The sequence below is a fragment of the Callorhinchus milii genome, unplaced genomic scaffold, assembly GCF_018977255.1.
Source record: "Callorhinchus milii isolate IMCB2004 unplaced genomic scaffold, IMCB_Cmil_1.0 Scaffold10, whole genome shotgun sequence".
Taxonomy (NCBI): Eukaryota; Metazoa; Chordata; class Chondrichthyes; order Chimaeriformes; family Callorhinchidae; genus Callorhinchus; species Callorhinchus milii.
The window spans coordinates 12,392,716-12,416,056 of NW_024704751.1; the positions used below are offsets into that span (position 1 = coordinate 12,392,716).

Genomic DNA, 23,341 nt, shown 5'->3' on the forward strand with positions numbered 1-23,341 from the left:
CAAAGGTGGTAAGTTCCCCGGATGGGTGTTCGGCGCTGGGTGACCGTCTCGTGTGGTGTCAACGGCTCTCCTCAGGTCAGTGACTCTCTGTCTCTCTCTCTCACCCCCTTTTCTCTCTCATTCTCTCCTTTTTTCTCTCTTCCTCTCTCTCCTCTTCTCGCTTTCTTTCTCTCCCCCCCTCTCTTTTTTTTTTGCTCTCCTTTTTTTCTTCTCTCCCTCCCTCTCTTTTCTCTCTCTCTCTCTCTCTCTTCTTTCTCTCTCGCTCATTCTTTCTTTCTCTCCCTTCTCGCCCCCCCCCCCCCCGCCCACTCTCTCTCTCTCTTTCTTTTTACCTGAGATCATCATCACCATAATAACAATCCTTTGCACTTGACCCGGCGCCTCATCGGCATCTTCGAGACGTCTCGAAGCGCTTCACGGGCGGAGGAACGGCCATTTGCTCGACGGAAGGGGGTCCGACCGGTCCGTCGCGGTGCGCCTTTCGCCACCGGGGTCCGATCCCTGACCGTCCAGCCCAGCGCTCTCGAGACGGCGCCCGGCGTGCGGGGCGCTGTATGAGTCCAAGTTGTCGTCGGCGGCGTCGGCGTCGCGGTCGTCGGACCGACGTGAAAGGCGCCGCTGCGTCGGTGTGACTTGCCGTTCGCCGCTCAGCCCGAGCGTCTCGGGCGGAGAAATTCTTCGGAGACCGCACTGCGATTGAGCGTCACGCCTTTTGTGGGATTTTTTTTTTGGGGGGGGGGGGGAAGGGGGAAAATTAAATGGAACGTCAGGTCCCCGTGAAGGCATACGCCGCCGCCGCCGCCGATGGTGATGGCAATAATGATGATCCTTGCGTTTAATCACGTCTTCGAGACGCCTCAAAGCGCTTCACCGAATAGACTGTAAAGTAAATTGACTGTATTTTTCGGGGGGAAAATAGATAAAAATAAACAAAGCAGTAATATTGGGAGGAGGCTGAATCGTAGCCAATGCATCATACCCATGTTTTTATCAGCCTCTTTAACTATATGCGCTGCTGCAAATCGTTTTCTGTTGCACGTAAATCACAATGCTCAAACTTATTATTTCTGCAGTTCAAATTGCTCTAATGGCATCAAATTCGGGCAATCCACTTGAAACTAAACATGAGACAAGGAACAAGACACTGGAACGATGTCTTGATGTTTTACGATCTGCAAACAATGATAGTGAACAATTTGCTGCTCTCCTTCTGGTAAGAACTTGTTTCAATCAAATGCAGATGTGCTGTTTTGCAACCTAAACCTACTCCATAGTCTGTGAGTGGGAGGTTTTTATTCTTTTGTTCGTCTTGCAGTAAATAATTGAACAGGGTATAAACATTTAGTCACACTCTTATTCAAGTATTTAGTTAAATTGTTTTAATTGGTGTGAATTAGCACTCCACTGGGTAATGAAAATTCCATTTTCCCATGTACTTATAAATAACTAATCCTTTGATATCGCCCTATAATAATTTTGATATATCTCAAAGCACTGCTCAGACTTTCCTGAAATGGCTGACTGGGCATTTGTAGGTGAGCAAAGCAGCCAATTGGCGCATAGCCCAACATCACACAAAGCAGCCATGAAGTGAATGACCAGTTTTATCTGGAGGATTTTGGTCCAGAATACTGGGAAAAACTTCGCTTCTTGGGCCTTAAATTCTTCTGACTTGGAGGCTATGGTGCTACCAATTGAGCCAGGCTTACATAAACGTTATGGTTTTCTCTTCAGCAGTACAATTGGCATCAGCATCATGTCTTTCCCTTCACACCCCCATGATAGAGAAGCTAATATCAGTTTGAAGACTGAAATTGATGCAGAATATAAAATGTTTGAGAATAAATGGATTTTTTTTGTTGTGTTTTAGGTAACTAAGGTGGTGAAAGCGGGTGACATCAATGCTGGGACGCGACGAAGGATATTCGATGCCATCGGATTCTCTTTCCCAAACCGACTCCTTGTTTCCAAAGAGACACCCCAGGACTGTCCCATTCATGTTTTCCGTGCTCTTGGGATAACTCTACTTGCGTGCTTTTCAACAAATCCAGAATTGGTCACTCACCCTCAGATTCTAAACAAAATTCCTATATTCAACGAAATAATCAGCTCGGAGGTGGATTCTGAAGCAGATAATCCCATCTTAACATCGATGATCGATGACTCTTACCAATGTCTCACTGCCGTTTCTGCATCCTCTCAGGGACAAAGACATCTGGTGAATCGAGGAACAGTGCCTGCTTTATGTCAAGCTTATCTAAAACAAGGCCATAGTCACGAGCAGGCTTTGCGGCTTCTGGTCACTCTGTTAAACACGATGGAACAGAAATGTTGGAACACCTACAAGCCAGAGCTTTCGAAGGTGCTCGGTGTCCTCTGTGAGCAGTTTTGCAGAATCGAAGATAGTAGGAAATTTGAGTTGTGTGAAATGTTGCAGCATGTTCTACCCCCTTTTCCTATTCTGACAGAGGACTCGGTCCCTGGGTCACTGAAGAACCTGTACACTGGACTCTTCAACATTCTCAACAGTAAACTCAGCAGCTCGCAAAGTGACCCAGCTTTGAAACTCGCTGCTATACTTCTCACTGTTTATGGCTCAGACTGGATCCTGGCAGAGAATGCTGAAACAAGACGTAAATTCCTGGCGCTGATTGTGAACCTGGCCTGTGTGGAAGTTAGAATTTGCCTGGAGGACCCAGGTCTGGGCATAACTTGCTCTAAACCAGATGTCATCACAGCGTGTTACAGTATCATTGAGTTTGCGATGATGGTTTGTTCAGTTGGTGAGAAGATTTGTTTCACAGTGGCAGAAAGCAACCAGTTAGTACGAATAATGGAGGAGGCATTTGGAGCAGTAATATACTCCCTCAAGCAGGTAATATAATAATAATCCTTGCATTTGATATAGGCAGTGTAGAAATTGCACGCTGCACCAAATCTGTATTTTCCTAATTATAATTTCTTGCATTCAAGTAAGTGGCACGTTTGATGAAAACAAAGTGAGGAAGTGCTGACAGCGGATTTAGATCTATTTATTTAAAAATTGTATCTAATCTTCATTGTTTATTCCCTGTATTTAGGTCACAGAGAACAAGCTGCAGGATCCATTTCTATTTGCCTCGGTTCGCATCCTAGGAGTATGGATGGCTGAAGAAACCGCAGCGCTCAAACAGGAAATCTGTGACGTGCTACCTTTTCTGATTCATTATGCAAGGACTTTGTTTGAATGCCCAGCAAAGTTAGATGACTTGTCCAGTCAAGTGGAAGGGCTCGCTCTAGTTGACCGCTCTGAGACAACAGCCTGGACTAAAGATGCCCTGAGGTAGGAATGAGAAAATGAGGTAGCACTGAAGTTCTGCAGCCAATTCCACATTGCCCTGTTTTCTAAACTAGATGCCTGGCTTGGGCTCATCTTGATGCTCACCATGTTTGCCAGTGGTAAGACAAAATGCCAATTTGTTAAGAAACGTGCTGTTCCCTGCCACAAAGACTAATCTGACTCAGACTCAGACAGAGTCACAGATGAATCAACGCTAACTGATAACAGTTGCTGAATGATTGAGGCACAAAGCAGATGTTTTTCATTTCACGTCTCATTTCTGGAGCGTTGCATGCTTCAAAGCAGTTTTTTTTCCCATGTTCAGTGTGAATAACTGTTGAAAAATGTTAGCGAAAATATATCTGAATTAGTATTCCAAACCGAGGTGAAAATAGTGTGGATATTTCTTCATGTTACAAACGGTGGATTGAAATACAGGAGAGAAAATTCATAGTTTCCCATTGACCACTGGTAGTGGCCGCTAATACGTTTTGTAAATATTCTCTGGAAATTTGGAATTCCAACTGAGCTGAGCTTGGTTGTGACAAGGTTGACAGGTCTTGCCTTTCGCTCTGGTACCTCCTAAGTAACAAGATGAAAAATTGTTATCTCTGCAGGTTTCTGTTACCTGGGTTTTGTCACCTTTCAGCTGAGGATGAGCCTCGGAGGATCTTGATCTCGCATGGGTTTCATGTCTTGCTTCTCCGTTACTTTACACAACAGTGGGAGGTTTTCATTTCGTCCCCGAATGCACCGTATGATGCTGAAATGAGTCTCAGGACAGCGTGTGGAATCTTTCTGAATCTTGTGGTAACCGAGCCAGAAATGATCAGGTACGAAGTGCTGAGAGGATGTTTCTTTGTGGAAAGTCCCTCCGACTCAGCCTCTCCTTCCCCACTTTCAAAGCCCACCTCAAGACCTACCTTTTTGACCACGCTTTCAATCGTCTTCCTCTCCCCCTCCACCCTCGGCTTGGTGAGCAGTCAGTTTTACAAAGTGCTTTCTAGCATCCTCCAGATGTGAATACTATGTAAATGTACTTTGTCTGGATTAACACGTTCAGTTATTTTGTCATTGAAAACCTGAAGTATTTATCAACCATTGGATTGTGTTTTTTCCTTATTGTTCCAGACAAGAGGAATGTTTCTCATCCCTGTTGAGTTTGCTAATGGAGTCTCTGCAGTCATTGCTGTGCAGCCAACATCACCTCATTCTCGCTGCAAATTTTACCACTCTGGGACTCATGATGAGTCGGATATTAGCAGATACTCCAGGTAAAATATTATATTCTGTGAACAGTTATTAAATTATTTTCTTTCTTTCGTTTCTCTCCTCCACATAGATTGTGTGTGTCAGTCTGGCTCAGTTGGTAGCACTCTCGCCTCTTGAATCAGAAGGTTGTGGGTTCAAGCTCTACATTAGGTGTTGGAACTCGTGTGGTCAAAGCTGGCAATCCAGTTCATGTCCCCAGTCCTTTCCACCCCAACAGCTGGAGGTGTCCTACATTGTCGGAGGCGCCATCCTTCAGATGAGACATTAAGCCAAGGTCTGTCTGGCTATCCATGTGGACCAGTTTTATCAGGGGGTTTATCGGCCAGAATAGAATATACTAGAATATTCTGACACTTTCAGAATATCTGCAAACTTGCTGCATCTCTGCAGAAAGTTAAAATGATGTATTATTGTGCTTCAGAATCTGATCAGAGCGGAAGCACTGAGAAGTGGTGTAATGAAAAACTGTGTTGTATTTCAGTGCTTCAGGGGACCGCAGTCTCCAGGGGATTTTTCCGAGGGGCGATTCACTTTCTGTCCAAGGCCCACGTGACTCAACTGGAGGAGGCTGAGGAGAGAACCCAGATTGTGGTATCTGAGAGATACCAAGAAGCTTGGGATCAAATCTCGGAGCTCTGGTTCCTGGGCATGCAAGCCTTTGCCAGTTGTGTGCCCTTATTGCCCTGGCTACCACAAAGTGTGGTCGAATCAGATTGGTTGAAGGATATTTTTGACTTGCTGAACCGGGCTTCACCGGTGACTGTGGAGCTTGACTTCATTACCTCCTTACAATACGTTCTAGTAGAGCTGGCTAAAAACAGCAAACACTGCCGAGACATCATGCTTCTGAATGATTGTGAGGAGAAGGCAAACCTGTATGGAATGGCAGGCTTGGAGCAGTGTTTGTGTCAACTTGAGCCACCCCATCCACTTAGGATGGTCACCACCCCACGTTTTCTGAAGTGACGTTTTAGGGATAATAATAATACTTGCATTTGATATAGCGCCTTATCACGTCTTTGAGACGTCTCAAAGTGCTTCACAGAATATATACTAAAATGAATTGACTGTATATTTTGTGGGCGAAACGTGGCAGCCAATAGCGCACATCAGTCCCACAAACAGTTGATTATATATGTGTTTGTTGATGCTTTCAAAAGCTGAAAAGGTTTTATGGTCTTTTTTTCAACCCCCAAATTATTGCACATATTTTAATTTACAGAGTTCACCATTGTTAATAATTGCTTAAAATAATGTCTGCATCATTTTGTTAATTTGATATGTTAATTTGTGGAGTCCTGTAGCTCAGTGGTTAGAGCACTCGCTTTGCAAGTGAAAGACCTGAGTTCATTTCCAGGCAGAGGGCGAAACCTTGGGCAAGTTTCCTTACTCCACACAGAGCCTAATAATAATCCTCCAAAACCAAAAACAATAATAAATTGGTCATTTTCAATCTACGACTGTTTGTGGGACATTGCTGTGCACAATTGGCTGCCGCGTTCGCCCACAAATACACAGTCAATTCACTTTACAGTGTGTTCTGTGAAGCGCTTTGGGACGTCCTCTCGACGTGAAAAGCGCTATATCAAATGCAAGGATTATTATTATTATCATATATGAGATGCGCTCCTTTGATATCACTTTGTTTGCCCTGAAATACCATTTATTCTTTGGAATAAAGATTAAGTGTTGTATGGTTTCAAACTCTTTGTGATAAGAGATTGCTTTTGTCTTTGGCTGCAAAAAAAAATTAAGGGGAGAGAGAGAGAAAGGCATGACCAATATAACATTGGTTTACGTGGGCAAGCAGAATCGTAACCGGAGCCGAGCAAGTAGCAGCGTTGGCTGCAAAAGTCATCGGAACACTCTTTATGAGCATGTTAATTAGAATCTACAGGATTTCAAGACTAGATTGCTCTTGGGAGTTGTACAATGCTGATGGAAGGGGTGTCTGGTGAATTTTATTCAAGTTCTGTATCATTGTATGTAATGACCAGCTTCAGTGAACGAGGAGCATGCCCCATGAGCCATAATAAACTGATATGGAGCTGATGCTGCTTTTTTCACCGGGAGCCAATGAATATTTCAGTTGGAGATGGCATCCTAACTGCGTTTGGTCCACTTGAAAGAATATTCTCAGTTGGCAACTGCTTGAATCTATAAAGCAAAGCATTGATGTAATGGGTGTGCAAAACAGCTATAATTTTCTACTGCTTTGATCAATAAAAGTTTGATCCAGACATTTTGATGTTTTCCCATTTTCTTTCTGCGTGCTGCATGGATTGGTGAACATTTTCAACAAGGGATTGTTTTATTAATAATAATAATGATTATTGTTGTATTTGATATAGCGCCCTATCACATCTTTGAGGTGTCCCAAAGCGCTTCGCAGAACATACTGAAAAGGGAATTGACTGTATTTTTGGGGGGAGAATCGTGACAGCCAATAGTGTCCCACAAACAGTTGTGGATTGAGTGACCGTATTATTTTTAAGGGATTATTACCCTCGGAAAAGCGATCAACTGCTGTCAATTCACTCTACAGTATATACAATACACAATTACATTTGTATAGCGCCTTTTACATCGGGAGGACATCCCAAGGTGCTGCCCACTCCACCAGCCGGCGCCTCCGCTCGACCGGCCCCCGGCCTCCTGCTCGTCCCTCGTACCCTCCGCCCCACCGTCGGGAGGTCGCGCTTTCAGCCACTGCCCCCCCCCCCCCCCCCCGAAACTCTGGAACGCTCTCCCTCGGTCCCTCCGCCTCGCCCTTCCTCTCTCCCCTCTTTCGAGTCCGGCCCGAAGGAAGACCTGCCCGATCTGACCGACCGTGCTTACGGCCCCTTCCCACCCACCCCACCCTCCCCGGCGGCTCGGAGTCGGGCTCCGCCGCTGTCCAGTGCCCCGAGACGCTGTACAAAAGCTCGTGCGAGTCGTACATCAAATGAGAGGGTTCTCTTTGACCTTCAGCCTTCAGCTCCCCTCTCGACTCTCTACCCCCTCCTCGCTCCCTCCCTTCCCTCCCCTCACCATTTCCCCCCTCCTCGCTCCCTCCCTTCCCTCCCCTCCCCCTGACCATTTCCCCCCCCCAATGCTCGGGTCCCGACCCAACTGTACAGCGCCTCGGGACGTCCTCCCGACGCGAAAGGCGCTCAATAAATGGAATCTTGTTGTTGTTGTTGTTGCGTTCATCACTTGGATCACTGATATCACTCGTCCAGTGTTCGTCAATGAAGCAGGAAGTGGGAGGGGGCGGGGCCTGACATGTCAATCAACCCGGAGGGGGGCGGGGCCTGACATGTCAATCAACCCGGAGGGGGCGGGGCTGGCCACACGTCAGTCAGGCGGCGGCCGCGCAGGCGCAGTGTGAAGGCGGGAAGCTTGTTTCCCGCTGCAGTCAGTCAGTCAGGTCGGTCAGTCAGAGAAGCGGCTCCACCGACTGACCGCCCGCAAACAGCCCGACCGTGTGTGTGTGTGTGTGGTGGTGTTTTTTTTTGGGGGGGTCGGCGGGAGGGGAGGAAGGCCAAGATGTGCTGACGAGATTCGGATCAAGTGTCCCCCCCCCCACCCCCCCCGTGAGGCCGGTAAAGGCAACGGAGAGCGGGAGGGAGAGGCCGGCGGGAGGTGGGACGGCGGCGGCGAAGAAGACTACGGCGGTGACCGGGGTGGGGGGGGCGGGGAGTTTCGAACGAATGTGGACGGTTTGTCTGTGGGCGCGAGCCGAGCGGCTCTGAGCGCTTGTTCCCGCCAGGGCCAGGGCCAGGGGGGAGGCCGCGGGGCCCCGGGGAGAGGCCGGGCCGAGGGCAGAGGGTATGTCCGCGTCAGGACCGGAGTCGGAGCCGGAGCCTCGGCCCCTCAGTGAGGTAAGAGGCCGAGTCGGGCGGGAACAGAGGGACTGAACGGTGCCTCTCTTTGTTGCTTCTCCCCTCCTTCCCCCTCTCTCTCGCTCTCTCTCTCTCTTAAACCGGGGAGCGTGAGGATTTAATCGTTTCACTCACTCACTCATTCACACTCTCACTCACTCTCACTCACTCCCATTCACTCTCTCACTCACTCACTCCCATTCACTCTCTCACTCACTCATTCACACTCACTCTAATTCACTCTCACATTCACTCTCTCACTCACTCTCACTCATTCACACTCTCTCTCACTCTCTCACTCATTCACACTCACTCTAATTCACTCTCACATTCACTCTCTCACTCACTCTCACTCATTCACACTCACTCTCACATTCACTCTCTCACTCACTCTCTCACTCATTCACTCACTCATTCACACTCACTCTAATTCACACTCTAATTCACTCTCACATTCACTCTCTCACTCACTCCCACTCACTCTCACTCATTCACACTCCCTCTAATTCACTCTCACATTCACTCTCTCACTCACTCCCATTCACTCTCACTCATTCACACTCACTCTCACATTCACTCTCTCACTCACTCCCATTCACTCTCACTCATTCACACTCACTCTCACATTCACTCTCTCACTCACTCCCATTCACTCTCACTCACTCACTCTCACTCTCTCTCATTCACCCTCATTCGCTCACTCTCATTCGCCCTCTTTCACTCTCTCTCACTCACTTTCCCTCCACTCTCTCACATGAAAAGAAAAGGATGTAATTAGTTTTACTATTTAATGATAATAATAATAATAATCCCGGCCTTTGACACAGCGCCTGATCACGTTTTCAAGACGCCTCAAAGCGCTTCGCAGGATACGCTGTGAAGTGTAGTGACTGTGTGTTTTGTGGGCGAAACGCTTTTTACTATTTTAATATTTAACTGTTCAACCTGACCCTTCTTATTGGGTTAATTGCTATTGACCAGCTTTTTTTTTAAATAAAAAAAATTCCCTTGCATGCACATGAATGGCTCCACGCATCATATCACCCACACAACAAAAAAAATACCCGGTCACTACACTTTACAGTGTATTCTGTGAAGTGCTTTGTTTGGTCACCCGCTGGAGAATCTTGTGGTAAAGCAAAACACAGTTCTACTTCTTATTTTATTTAGAAGCGATTTGTCTGGGCGAGTTTATTTTAAGACAATAAAGACAGGTGGCGGCTTAATTTCTTAACTGAACTTCTGAGCAATGTGGCAGGAGGGTGTTGCCTCATTTTAAACACATTTTTTGTTCCCACTCAAACTTAGCCAACACCTAAGCTAGAAAAGTACTGCTCAGTGTGTCAGGTCATTGAATTCTTTATTGAAATCTAAAGTATCAATTTTTTTTAAAAAAAAGACTTTTTATATGAAATTGATGTCCAAGCTCTTCCCCAAATAATGTACTGTTGTAAAGATTTCTGGAAAGTTTGTTTTATGTTGGTCTCTGGGCTTTAGCCATCTTTGACAAAAACCTCGGGTGGCCGGTTGGTTAGTTAAATTAACTTGAAACTTTATGAATGTGTCACACAACGAGCTTGTTGGGGGAACCATCAGTGATTCTCCCAATCTTATTTTTTTTTTAATAATTAGAATTGTGTTGAGCAGTCAGCTGTGATTAGAATTTGTTCTATTATTATTTGACAATTGGTGGAGCTAATTCCCTCTATTTGTATTTACCTTCCAGCTGATTGTCAGTGGTGAAGAGAAAATGACTAACGCTGATACTGACAGGTTGAACCAGGAAACCCACCAGACTTATGGTAAATGCTTGCATCCACTGCTTTGGTTTGGTAATGGTATTGCTGTTGGTGATCTGGGCTCACAAGGTCAGAGATGAGTTTTAAATGAAGAATTCCCTTTGGTCCATTTGATCTTATCCTTCCAGAATACCCACCCTACTGAGCTTCAGTTTACAGCAGAAAGCTGTTTTTTAAATGGCTCCAGGATCTTGGCGTCTGCCACCTCTCTTGATATCCTTTCTAATCTTTTAACTGCCGCTGGGTAATGAAACACTTTGTGCTTTATGGCCTGAAATCGCTGTTTGCAACCCGGAACCTAATTTTCTGACGCCTTCCCTCTGTGTTGGATGTTAAAATCACAAGGTAGTGTCAAGTTATTAATTGTATTTCTTTTGCTCCAGATTCGGATGAGGAAATTTTTGGCAGCAGGAAAGTGAAGGGGAGAAAGCCGCTCGAGAACAGTGATAGTGAAGGGGAGAACACCCATGTGAAAAAAGACAATTACTCTACATCTGATGGAGAAAGTGAAGTTGACCAGCGAAACCTCAATATTAACACTGTAGATAAGAGCAAAAAGTTACGTCGCATTCAGCGACTGATGTCGGATAGCGGTGAAAGCGATGAGGATGATCTGCCTAATCCAAATGGAGCAAAATCCAGTCCTATTGGTAACACAGGCAAGACTGCAGCAGAATCAATTCAATCTGATTCAGATTCTTCAGTTAGACCACAAAATAATTCAAAAGGACAGGACAACCAAGCAAAAGGAAAGGGCAAATCCCAGAGATGGAGGGAAAGAAATAAAAATAAATTGGCTGCACTTGAGAAACTAAAGAAGAAGAAAGAAAAGAAACAAAAAAAGCAGGTGTGAATAATTTAATTGTACCTAACATTGTAATTATTCCATCATTCTGGAAAGAATCGTCTACTAATGCTTAATTTTACTAATATTTAATATTATTATTAAACTGAAGTAATGTTACTCATTAATAGGGTTCCATCAAAACGCTCCGAGGCCCTGCCCCATTTGAAGGGAGCTATATAAATGCAAGCTGTTGTTGTAAATTGTTTCTACTATTCTCACTGTTTTCCAACTTTTGTATTAAGGAGGAGCTTACAACCTCCAAGACCTTAAATGACAGTGGCTGCCTGTTTGTTGACAATGACCTGTTTGAGACTGAAATGGATCAACTCCCTCAAGTAGGAGGAGATGATGAAGAGGAAGAGTCACTGGAAGCCATAAGAGCAGCAGTCAAAAAGAAAGCAAAGCAATCCAAGGTGAATGGATCTTACTAACCTGAGTGTATTTAATAGCCTGCAATTTTTTTCTTCGATTTGTTTATTGCAAATACAGCTCGTGTGTGCACTTGCGCAATAGCCCACAAGGATCAAAGAGCCTTTGACAATGTTAGGAATAAAATTAAAATGTCCCAATGATATGCATGTGTCAGCTCATCACTAAGAATATGTTTACTGTGATTCTTCTGTGCTTATAAGGTGGATTGTTTCATTATTAATGGATTGGTATTTCACTGTTAAAAACTGGTAATCGTTTATGCTGGATTTATCTAATCTTGTGGGTTGAATGAACCTAACCATTTAATTAGGTTGTGCCAATTTTTTAACATTTCTATGGTCATTGTTTTAAATTCTAAAATCTCTTGACAATATTGTTTAGGCTTTATTGTGGTGTACAGACTCTGGTATCTATCAGTTTGAGTTGATTTAAATCCATCATTATTGGTCTGTTTTTAACTGTAATCTTTTCAATTTAGCGTATGAGCCCAGTTCCATCTGATGAAAATCTCTTTGATGATGATGATGATGACAGCAATGAGAAGACTGTAAAGAAGTGTCAGAAAAAGGTAATCTAGTTAGTTTGGGACCTGAAACATCTCATCATATCATTTCCAAACCTGCTTATTCATTGAAGGAATCATTGAACAGTTCAGTTACTGTTATTTTAAAGCAACATTTTTGTTACTTAAGATTATCTTCTCTTGTCTTTTTACATCTTCAACTATTATTTCAGCATTGATGGGTTCCTCATCCTTTAACCAATTTTTTGACAAAACAAATTCAATGAGAATTAAGACAATTAGAACTGAGGTTAGGAAACATTTATACACAAATGTATGTCTGTTTACTTCCTTAATTCTGTATTTTTTTCTTAAGATTCGTGTAGAAAGGAAGGCAGCAAAACAGAGTAAAGAGGCAATGCGCCAGATTCACAGTGAAACTCAGCGACTAATGCGAGGTGAGGATTTGAAATGTTGAAAGTAGCTTTGATGTGCTTTTCCTCATGCCACTTTGTGCTGCTCTACTCTAACAATTTAGCAGAACTGAGGTGAATTTCTAAAGGCGGCTTTCATTCTGTACCCTGACCACTATACTGAAAGTCCTACCATCTATTGGTTCATTTGAACGGGTTAACATTGTTCTTTTTCTCTTTTCAGAGGCGAGTCATTCTGTGCCATATCATGTACCAGAACCCAAGACCATTCATGATTTCTTCAAGAAACGATCACGTCCGGTTTGCAATGGAAATGCCTTGGCCCTGCTCAAGTAAGTGGCTTGTCAAAAATGCTTGTTTGATATGGCTGTCTCCTGACTATATAATATAATCTGTGTAATCTTTATAGTCTAGTTGTGTTAGGCACTTGGATGACCAAAACACCCTATCATCCAGCTCATCATGTAGACTTGTAACGAGCTAGAGATTGACAGTTGAGTAGGCTCATTTTCTTGGTGGTTAGTTTAACTTATGGAGCGGTTTAATTGTGGTGAAATAATTTCTAATCCGTGCATTAAATCTCATTTAGTAGTGTTTTGTGCTCTGAAATGTTTAGCCCAATATTGTGTTCCAGAAGTTTGTGAAAAGTTGCTGTATGATCCTTGCTCCAATATCTTTCTGTGATTTACCAGTGTGATATATTATTACCAAAATGTTGGGGCCTTTAATATGCTAGGAAAATTAATTAACGTATGTTTTTCTTTCAGATCGGTTAAGTATGAATCCTACTTGCTGCAGGAAACCTCAGACTCTACTCCAGCTGAGCCCAAAGCATTGGTTGCTTGTCCTCAGGGTGACAGACAGCTGAGTAATAACGATAGATGTTCTGCAACTGAGCAACCTCATTCGGACAATCCATATGACAAAGGGGATGCTTGTCCTGATCTATGTACTGATGAAGGTCAGATAGAAAATAAACAAACTGCAGAGACAATCGAGCATCTGGGTTTGAGCACAGTTTTGTCGAGCGAAGACAAAGACGGTGAAATTAATGAGGAAACAACAAACTCTTTTCATTTGGAACTGACTGAAGATTTGGAAACTGATTCAAGTGAAAAATTGACAGTTGTCCCTGCTGTGGATTCTTGTGTAGAAATACGTGACAAGACTGAGCCTGATGCTGCAGTGAAGCTTGTCAATGATGTCAATATTGTCAGCAATCTAGAGAACTGTATCAAACCACCTGAAACATTAGAGGCACCTCCAGTGTCCGAGCAACAGAAGTCCAAGCTGGACAAGTTACGGGAGCTAGGAGTCGACTTGACTCTGAAACCTCGGCTCTGTGCTGATGCAGGTGCCTTTGTAAACTTGGAGGAGCCCAAAGAGAACAAAGGTTACCTTCTTTCTGTTGAATTTTAACTGCACACCAATAATAACAACAACTTGCAATTATACAGCGCCCCTCACACTGGTCGGTGTCTCGGGTCGCTAATAATATAATAATAATTGCATTTGATGTAGCGGAGACATTTTTAAAGATTAAAAAAACTATTTGACGTGTACCTTTATAACAAGTTTAAAATTTGAGAAATTTGAACAGTGAGCTCAAGTTACATCTAATGTCAGTAAAAGTCCACGTAAAATTTATTCACTTTTTTTCCTCCCCATCAGCTTTAGAAGCATTAAAAGAGCGATTTCTGAAACATGCGATCAAGCCCTGTAAACCGAAACAGGAGCGACGGGTAGAGTTGAGCATTATTCGGAAAGAAATCACCGCTGATGGGAAAGAGGAGCTGAAAGCTGATTCGGTATCAGTGACCCTCGGTACAAATGAAATGGAGGAACTCGGTCCAACAAAACCAGGTAAGTCCTTGCAGAGAATATAGGAGGAAACATTAACAAATACAAATGGTTAAAACTGGAGTTCTTGATTTTTTTTCTTTTTTTAAAAAAAAACTATCTGTAGGATTTGTGATGCTCTTTTATTCTGAGCAGTCTGAAATCACAGCTGAATAAACTTGTGATACTGGTGGAACAGTATTCAAATAGGGTTTGGGGCCATTTTTATGCATTTTAGTTACAGATGCAATTTAACAATAAAGTATTAATTTTTTTATATGCAGGTGAGAAATTGCAGGTTTTAAAAGCTAAACTCCAGAAAGCTATGAAGCAGCGCCGTATGGAAGAGCGTCAGAAACGACAGGAGCTATACAAGATTGATAACGAGCAGGGCTTTGAGGAAGAGGAGGAGGAAGAGGAAGAAGAAATGACTGATGAATCAGAGTCTGACGGAGAGAATACAGAGGTATAAAGGTTTTAGTAGTATTTACATGCAGAGCTGAAATTTGATTGACATGAAAAATCCCACAGCCTCTATTGGGTTTAAATCCAAACAGCATTATAGAAATGTTACAGATTGTTGATTTGAAAAGTGTCTTGCTGTCTCCAGGTGAAATTTTGGATTTGCATTAACCATCAGTCTTTTGTTTACAATTTGCCAATTCTGTATAAAAGGAGCAAATAGTACTTAATAATTTGAAAAGCTGTGCTTTGATCAAGTGTATGTTGTATTGGTAATCTACCTACTTGTTTATTCTTCTTTATTGAATCCCTCTGTAATGCAATCTTTGGGTTTTTTCGGTTAGACTGTGGAATTCCTGTTTGGTGACGAAGAGGCTGAAGTGGAATCGGATGGTTTAGAGGAAGAAGATGGTGACAGTAGCTCAGCATCAATTGATAGACCACAAAGTAAGTGAAGCTCACTAACAAAGTGGTTTCAGCCTATCATAGTTGATAGCACTCTCACCGCTCATAAAATAATAATAATCCTTACATTGGAAATAACATTTTACCATGACATTGAGACTTCTCAAAGTGCTTCACAGGATGTACTGTGAAGTGAACTGATTGTGTGTTTTGTGGGTAAAATGTGGCAGCTGGTTGCCTTTGCGAACCGGAAGAAAATTGGGTATCACTAACTTTTTCATTAATGTTCTATTGCAGATCAGAACTCGGCAATAAAAAGAGATTCGACACCAAAGCCTCAAATGACAGAATCCTTGCAACTCTTCAAATCTGACACCACTTCCTGTTCTAAAATGAGGTAATTAATTATCTGCACTTTCAAAATGTTTTGTATAACTACATTATGAGTTGCAGTAGCCTTTTAATGTAAGTGTTTTCATTTGCTGGTGAGGGAAATTAAATTAGTTTGAATGTTGCCTATTTCTTACAGTATATTAATTTTCAGTGCATTAATCACGGGTGAAGCATTGGAATGAGATTATTTCTGCGTTGGGGGATGGAGGGGGCGGTGGAGGATGGTCAATGGCAATTTGTAATTTTGATTTCCAAACATGCCTTTTATCTCATCACTCGATCTGATGAGTGTCTGAATAAGTATTAAGTGTCTTAAGTGTGTATAAAATGCCGACAATGCATGAAAAATGGAGCAAGTTGCCAGTCCAACACGTGTATTTGTACTGATTATAAATTTTATTTAGTGATCAGCATGCTGGAGACAAGTCATTGATGCAACTTCAACACACCCCACCTAAAAGAAAACTTGGTAATTAATTTACTATTTTCTGTGTAATGAATTGAGTGATTGCTCACAGATCAAATCAATTATGAGGATATCAATAAATAGTACTGTACTGTGTTTAGCGTAATTCAAAAATGTGTATCTGTATTTCTCTTTTAAACATCCCAATCGATTCTGTCTCCACAGCTTTCTGGGGCAGAGCATTGCATATCTTCACCACGCTCCTCTGTTAAAATGCTTCCTGACCTCAGTTCTAACTGCCTTGATTCTTATTCAAACTTAACATCAGTCAAAGAGGGGAGAGACTCATCAATGGCAAAATAAAAGTTCAACATGTAAAAAGACTGGAGAGGAAAATCTGAAGTAACAACATTTTTGCTTTCAGATGAAGATGATTCGGTCTCTCAGGCCTCCACAACAAAAGAGAACAGTCACAACAGCAGCTTTGAACTGGTGGGTTCAATGATTCCTTCATACCAGCCAATCAGTAAGCAGCCTGGCAGGTTTGGAGGTGCTATGATGGGAGGTTTCAGATCGCCCTCACCAAGCCTTTTCAATCCAAATAGCGTGTTCAAAACCAGCTTCATCAGTTCAACATCTAAGGTAAGCTGGTTGTGTTCTTCATGGAATTTGGTTGTTTTGGAGCAGATGTATTTCTTGTATTGATTAGATGTCTCAGATAATTGAGCATTTATTCTGAATACTTAAGCTGTATAACATTCTTAAACTAATAAGTCTCTGTTTTTGTAGAAGTGATTTGGAGAAAAAGAACCCGAAACCCATCAGCTGATTTGTCTTTCAAAGTACTTAAATTAAAATGTGAATGACTGTTAGCCATATTGCTATCTAACAAATCATTTCCAGCTCGATCCATAGTAGTTTTACCCTGCGTGAAGGGTGCTATATAAATACATCTTGTTGCTTCAAGTGCTGTACAGATGCCAATCTTCACTAATCCAGCCTTAAAGTCAGGGAGGAGTGTATGAAGAGTATCAAAGGTGTAATCAGAGCAAATCTGATTTTTACTTTCTGCATTGTACCCACAGAGTTCTGGAAAGTTGTCAGAACCGTCCCTGCCAGTGGAGGATTCCCAGGACTTGTACAATGCTTCTCCAGAACTGAAGAACTCGTTGGCTGGATCCCAATTCAGGTTCTCTCTCGAGGATGAAACGCAAAGCCAATTACTAGACGCAGATGGGTAAGTTCCACTTAATAAAAAGAGAGGGAAATAGATTTGCTTTTAAGTGTGTAGAACATTACAGCAGAAGGCAATTTCTTCTGTTGTGCAATTTCAGCTGGTTAAACACCATTAGTACCCCAATGCACACTGTTGAGTTCCCATCTCTTGCCAATCTGCCCTAATACTCTCCATTGACAGAACAAATCTTTGTGTGCAGGTGAAATAATAGATGCAGATTAGAAATTTGATCGTTCTCTTGAATGAAATAGCAACCTTTTATTTTAAATGTAGGTTTCTGAACGTAGGCCAACGCAGTAACAAGTGGCAGCCATCAAAGCGGCAGCTGATGTTGGACAGTATGGATGAAAACGCAATGGATGCTAACATGGGCGAGTTGTTAGGCTTGTGCTCAGGACAATTTAAATCTCAAAGTTCTGGTGCACCGAAGGAAAATCACAAAGAACAGGAGGAAAATCTGGATGAGTTGCTTGGGCTTTGTTCTGGAAAATTTGTTTCTCAAGGTATGTTATCATGTGTTTATAATTACGGTTTTCTTTTTTTTCCAAGTTGTCTTTACTAAGACTAACCTTTGAACAATAGTTTATTATGTAACAAACTCTGGACAAATAATTTATAGGGAATTTTATTCAAATATTATTTGGCTTGCTGTAATATAACCAAGGTAACCAAATGAGTGTTTGAGGTCTCCATTTTTCCAATACTCAGAGTAGGATTCACTCTGGCTTCTTCACTTTAACAGGAGAATCTTCATTCTCCAGTTCTTCAGTTGCTGAAAAGCAGCCAAAAACAGTGTCCACTCAATCAGATGGGGATCCAATGACCGAGGTGCTTGCCCTCTGCTCAGGCTCTTTTCCTACAGACAGGTAATAAATGACCCTTTGAATACAGAGTACAGTTGTAAATTCAAGTTTAAATGGAAAAAAAAGTTTTAATCTCTTCTACTCCTATGTTTAGAGAAGATGAGCTGGAGGAGGAGGAAGATGACCAATTTCAACTGTTAACTGATGATGAAGTTTTTAAGAGTGAGGTAAGAAAATGTAATTTAAAAAAGCAGTGAAATATTTAATGCAGTTTTTTATTGAAGTTTGAGTGGCCCATTTCAAATACACTGAATTCATAACAGTCCAAGGGACTCCCGAGTATAGAGGGACATTACAGTACTTGGGGAGTGCTGCATTGGTACTGGTTTCAAATGAGACATTAAACCTGAGCACGGTGTATTCTAGTTATTTTTTGCAAAATGAGGGAAACATTTTTTTTAATACGGTGACCAGGATGAGAAAAGCAGTGATGGAGAGGAAGATGGCGGTGAGGAGGAAGCGGAGGAGGAAGATGATGAAGAGATACAGATGGCGCGGGAACTGCGCATGAAACGCAAGATGTGAGTACACTGGTGACAAACCGAGACAAAACGTTTTAACAATCGATAATAAGGAATCCATAAATATTGAAACAGCAGATAGTTGTTGCTTGTGGTAATGGAAAAACAGGACAGGCTGATTTGATTAATTGTAATTCCCATTATTTTTAAAAGCATCTTTGCCCAAAGCCCCTCTGTTCTTGGCAGCCTTTCATAACATAATAATTTGCTGGCGAAAGAAGACCCAAGTCCATCTAGTTTGCCTTCAAATATCCTGGCAGTCACTTGATGGGTCGTGTCCGAAACTATATACTGTATTTCTAACAAACCTGTCCAACTTGTTCTTGAAAGAATCAAAACTTTCTGCTTCCACTGTCTCCTTAGGGAGCCTTTCGCTGAACAAGAATTAGTTACGACTACTGCAGAATCTTACAATGTGCAATATATTGGAAAAACAAAGCAATGGGTAACTTAATTTTATTTCTGTAGGAAACTGAGAGACTTTGTGGAGGAGGAAGCTGCGCTCTCGGGCAGTGAGGCAAGTGCTGATGAAGATGATGCAGGAGACTATGACGAGTATGAGGAGGAGGTAATTGATGAAGTTCTGCCTTCAGATGAGGAATTGCAGCAACAGGTCAACAAGATTCACATGTAAGTACTGTACATACTCAGTGTAGAGGACATTCACTTTGAGAGTGAATAGACATCTGAAGTGGGGGAATTTTAATTAATTGTATTACAACAGGGCTCCACTGTATGCCCTTTGCTGTTAATGCAACAAATTATTTTAATAGGTATGGGATCTTGATAAGTTTAATATTCAAATAAGGGTGATGGACTATTTTTATATAGTTCTGTCGCTCCCTGAAAAATAATCAACCCAACAGACCTTTTCTTTTGAGAATTTTGTTTGGAATGATTCTCCTGTCATTCTCACCACAGGAAGGCAGTCCTGGATGACGATAAGCGCCAATTACGTCTGTTTAAGGAGCGTTACCTGGCTGATGGAGACTTGCACACCGATGGGCCAGGGCGTACACGAAGGTTTCGTTGGAAAACAATTGGTACATTTTCTTGTCTTTCTCCATGCAGTGTTACGGTTTTAGTAGTAAATCTCATCCTAAGGATAAGGTGATCATAAAACTTGGTATAGGTTTGGGAATTTGAGCTTTGAATGTTATAATAAATTTTCTATTGTCAGAATTTCTAAATTTCAACACAGAGTTGTTCCTTCGGAGATTATAACTGAAATGTTAGCAACCTGACTGATGTGCTGTAGATTTTCAGTGATGTGCTTCTAGCATTTACTTTTTCTTTTTACCTCTGCAAAGTTTTTCAAGCTTACTTCTGGTTGGGGATTTACTTTCAGGCCATAGGTCAGGTCATCTGGAAAAAATGGGGTGGATCATGTTTTGCTTTCTTGCCTTATTACCAAGTGTTTAAATTTTCTATGTGGACTAACTAGCAGAATGCTCATAAATTGTTGGTATCCTGTGGCTCTAAGCAATCTTTTTAGGCTGTTATACAAATGGAATTTCCTTTTGCACATAGTAGACTTGATGGCATTGGAGTATTTAGACAGACTTACTACTGAAGTCACTTCCCTTCAAACTATCCATTGTCAGACATAATAGTCAGCACAGGAATTAGTTCAGGTACTACGTTTACTGGTTATGTATTTGTATCAGACGCGGTTGGTTTACTGTTTATTTTAAAAACTGGCTTTGAACTTTATGAATTCTGCTGATCTTGTATTGAGATAATGCAAATGGTTTGGTTTCAAATATTATCTGGCGTGCTTTTGGTTTAGTTCTTTACACGTTTAATTACTGTAAATGTAAGCACCTTATTAATATGAATCCAGCTACTGTTGTATGGATTATGCTGGAGTGTATCCTAGTATTATACCATGACCATCCCATTCTAGAGATAATCGAAATTATTTTTACTTGATAGATTTTTGTCGATGGCTATTTCTATGACGTAATTTTTTTTGTTTCCCCAGACGACTCTTCACAGGCAGACTTGTTCCCTGGAGATTCTGATGAAGAAGAGAAAGAAGAAATAGATGAGACAGAAATGAAATGGCGAAAGGAGCGTTTTGAACGAGAGCAGTGGCTTCGTGAGCAGGTATGTATTTGCGTCCTGACTTGCTTTAGTGATTTGTCTAATTGAATATTATGTTAAGATAAAAAAANTTCTTCCCGAAGGTCAAAAATTGAGTGTTATAACTCCAATTGTTGTGAATAGATTTATAATCTTCACTAAATAATAATCTAAGTAATAAATGCCTTTTGGTCACTCAATCCACGACTGTTTGTGGTACACTCTGCAAAGTATATTTTGCAAAGTGCTTTGAGACATCTTGAAGATATGATGAAGCGCTATATCAAATGCAAGGATTATTACTATTAATACCGGGGAAAAAATGTTCAGTTACTAAATTTGGTTTTTGATATCGTTTGAACAATTTAGGCAATCTTATGATTGTTCTAGTGAAACCTTTAATGAGTAACTTTGCTGGTCCAAAGGATGATGTTTCTGCTTTTCTTTCAGTCGAACGCTGCAGATAGTGAGAAAGAGGAAGAAATTGATGAGGACAGTCAGTTCATGAAATTGGCCAAAAAGATTACAGTCAAAGCCTTGCAAAAGAAAGGTTTGTACTGATTCTGGAAATCTTTTTTAATGCACTGTTTTTCAAAGATTCTTCTGGCTTGTAAAAACATCCTGAAGACTTGAGCTTCTGTATGATATTTGAATTGGTTGTGATATTTCACCATAACACGTAGAACAGTTAGACAGAAGATTCATGGTTCATTTGAAATTACAGGTGATCTTGCAGATGCAGGACAAGAGAAGAACACAGGACCGATGGTGTGCCAGCCTCTCAAAACCCCCTCTTGCCGTTTGGTACGTAATTGTCATTCAGTTAGTTAATGCGTACATGCTACAGAGTATTCCAGAAAAATAAATTCTGTATGTCCGGCTGACTCTGTTGGTAGCACTCTTGCCTATGAATCCTGAGAAGGTTGTGGGTTCAAGTTCCAAGTCAGGATTTTGAATATAGTCTAGGCTGACAGTCCAATGGGTGTGCTGCTTTGTTGGAGACACCGTCCTTCGGTTGGGACGTTAAACAGAGGTCCTGTTTGTCTGTTTCGGTGGACGTTAAAGATCCCCGTGGCACTATTCAAGGGAGTTGTTCCTGGTTGTCGTAAGCAATAATCCGCCAAATAAGATTAGTGGGGCTGTTAGTGGGACATTGCTGCGCACAAACTGGCTGTCGTGTTGGCCCACAAAATCCAAACTTGCGGTATATATCCTCTTGATGGATGACGTGGAGAGTGAAAACAGTTGCTCAAATGATCATGTTTCATTCCTTTTTTTGCCTTTTGTATTAGATGAAAAATGGATCCTTGCTGAACCGACCCAAGGAAGTGCTGCGCAAACTTGCAGCCATATCAGAGGTCAACCTAAACGCTCCACGCGCCAACTCGCGCAACTTTGTCTTTCACACACTTTCCCCAGAGAAGAAGGCTGAGAAAGTGGAATCCAGACCAGAGGTGCGTGTATAACTGAGGTGCTGCGTGTGAGAGAGAATTTTTTTTGTTGTTGTTCTATCGGTGCTCAGTTTCCATTCTGGATGTCAATGTGGTGTTGACTATCTTGTGTTACAGTGAGATACTGTACCTTGCTTAACTGTTTTTGACTCCTTTGAGTGGAAAAACAAGTGCAACATACATTGCATTGGGTGGGTGAGAGGAGATATTCCTTGGTTAATTACTGTTGTGCGCAATTGGCTATCTCGTTTTGTCCACAAAATATACTGTCAATTCACTTTACAATATATTCTGTGAAGCGCTTTGAGACTTCTCGAAGATGTGACAAGGTGTTATACCAATTATTATTATAGAAAGCCTCAATCACCAAAGTTGAGTATGAAAACTGCCATTCCCAAGGCAAACCTAGTAAAATTTGGTCAGAAATACCAGAAAATACTGCTGAATGTTCATGGCTGTCTGTCCATCATTGTTAAGAGTTCACAAACATATATATATATATATAATAAAATCACTCGTGTTCAGGTTTGGCCTGATTGATTCTTGTCGAACAGTTATAGGTATCTCTGGAGTCATTTTAGAAATCATGTCAGTTGGTATAAAGAATTTCTTTCTCTCACAGGCTAAAAGGAAAACAGCTGCTGTGGCAATCGCACCATTGGCAAAGCGCCCACGGATTGAGAAGCCCACTACAAATAGCTCCCAGATGAGAAGTAGTATATTCCGTTATCTAGAGAAATGATTGTAATTATACTCTAGCTGCAATTTGTATACTGTTTGTGAGATTGTAAATTAGCTACGCTGTACATTTATGTGATATAAATGCTCTTGTCAATTTGTTTTATCTAATAAATTACTCATTTTTGTAACTGGTTTAGATGCTTCCATTTACCAGTGCTCCGGGATGCTACCCCAGACACCATCTTGAACTGTATCCTCTGCGTAATGGGAAGCCAGTGGAGGCGGGCGAGGATGGGGGTGATAGGGTCTCGGAGTCTGCTGCAGGAGAGGACATGGGCTGCAGAGTTCTAGATCATCTGCAGACTATGGAGGGAGGAGTTGGGGAGGCTGACAAGCAGGGAGTTTGCACAGTCAAGTATGGATGTTATGAACGCGTGTGTTATGATGGTTTCGGGGGCTTGTGGCGTGAGATAATGGCGGAGCCAGGTGATATTGCGATGGTGGTGAAACGCAGAGAGTGGGTCATGGCA

The 23,341-nt window shown here is 41.9% G+C and overlaps 2 protein-coding genes across 3 annotated transcripts; both read left to right on the forward strand.

Moving 5' to 3' along the window:
- ncdn (neurochondrin) lies at nt 1-5,599 on the forward strand. Of its 2 annotated transcripts, none has more exons than XM_007904222.2 (7): nt 1-75; nt 1,074-1,213; nt 1,871-2,875; nt 3,081-3,322; nt 3,937-4,152; nt 4,451-4,593; nt 5,073-5,599. In XM_007904222.2, the coding sequence occupies exons 2-7, from the start codon at nt 1,088-1,090 to the stop codon at nt 5,555-5,557; spliced, it is 2,217 nt and encodes a 738-aa protein (XP_007902413.1). In that variant the 5' UTR covers nt 1-75; nt 1,074-1,087; the 3' UTR covers nt 5,558-5,599. The 2 variants fall into 2 exon arrangements, with proteins under 2 accessions (XP_007902413.1, XP_007902414.1); XM_007904223.2 differs by lacking the exon at nt 1-75 and adding an exon at nt 426-472.
- A 2,614-nt stretch (nt 5,600-8,213) lies between these two features.
- LOC103185618 (claspin) lies at nt 8,214-22,999 on the forward strand. Its single transcript, XM_007904221.2, has 26 exons — nt 8,214-8,454; nt 10,181-10,256; nt 10,637-11,100; nt 11,343-11,513; nt 12,011-12,100; nt 12,411-12,492; nt 12,692-12,800; nt 13,236-13,861; nt 14,140-14,331; nt 14,592-14,773; nt 15,114-15,216; nt 15,472-15,571; nt 15,972-16,036; nt 16,398-16,615; nt 17,059-17,210; nt 17,484-17,713; nt 17,953-18,076; nt 18,168-18,240; nt 18,488-18,594; nt 19,063-19,224; nt 19,516-19,637; nt 20,579-20,703; nt 21,130-21,229; nt 21,404-21,483; nt 21,972-22,133; nt 22,753-22,999. Exons 1-26 carry the CDS (start codon nt 8,404-8,406, stop codon nt 22,870-22,872), a joined length of 4,086 nt encoding a protein of 1,361 aa, XP_007902412.2. The 5' UTR covers nt 8,214-8,403; the 3' UTR covers nt 22,873-22,999.
- The last annotated feature ends 342 nt before the right edge of the window (nt 23,000-23,341 follow it).

What these genes read in the sequence shown, in the direction of transcription:
- ncdn (XM_007904222.2), top strand. Translation starts at nt 1,088, where the DNA reads ATGGCATCAAATTCGGGCAATCCACTTGAAACTAAACATGAGACAAGG. An exon ending in AATTTGCTGCTCTCCTTCTG is followed by an intron (nt 1,214 to 1,870) that starts GTAAGAACTTGT and finishes GTTGTGTTTTAG; the next exon opens with GTAACTAAGGTGGTGAAAGC. An exon ending in GATATTAGCAGATACTCCAG is followed by an intron (nt 4,594 to 5,072) that starts GTAAAATATTAT and finishes GTTGTATTTCAG; the next exon opens with TGCTTCAGGGGACCGCAGTC.
- LOC103185618 (XM_007904221.2), top strand. Translation starts at nt 8,404, where the DNA reads ATGTCCGCGTCAGGACCGGAGTCGGAGCCGGAGCCTCGGCCCCTCAGT. An exon ending in CTGACGGAGAGAATACAGAG is followed by an intron (nt 14,774 to 15,113) that starts GTATAAAGGTTT and finishes TTTTTCGGTTAG; the next exon opens with ACTGTGGAATTCCTGTTTGG. An exon ending in ACTTCCTGTTCTAAAATGAG is followed by an intron (nt 15,572 to 15,971) that starts GTAATTAATTAT and finishes AATTTTATTTAG; the next exon opens with TGATCAGCATGCTGGAGACA.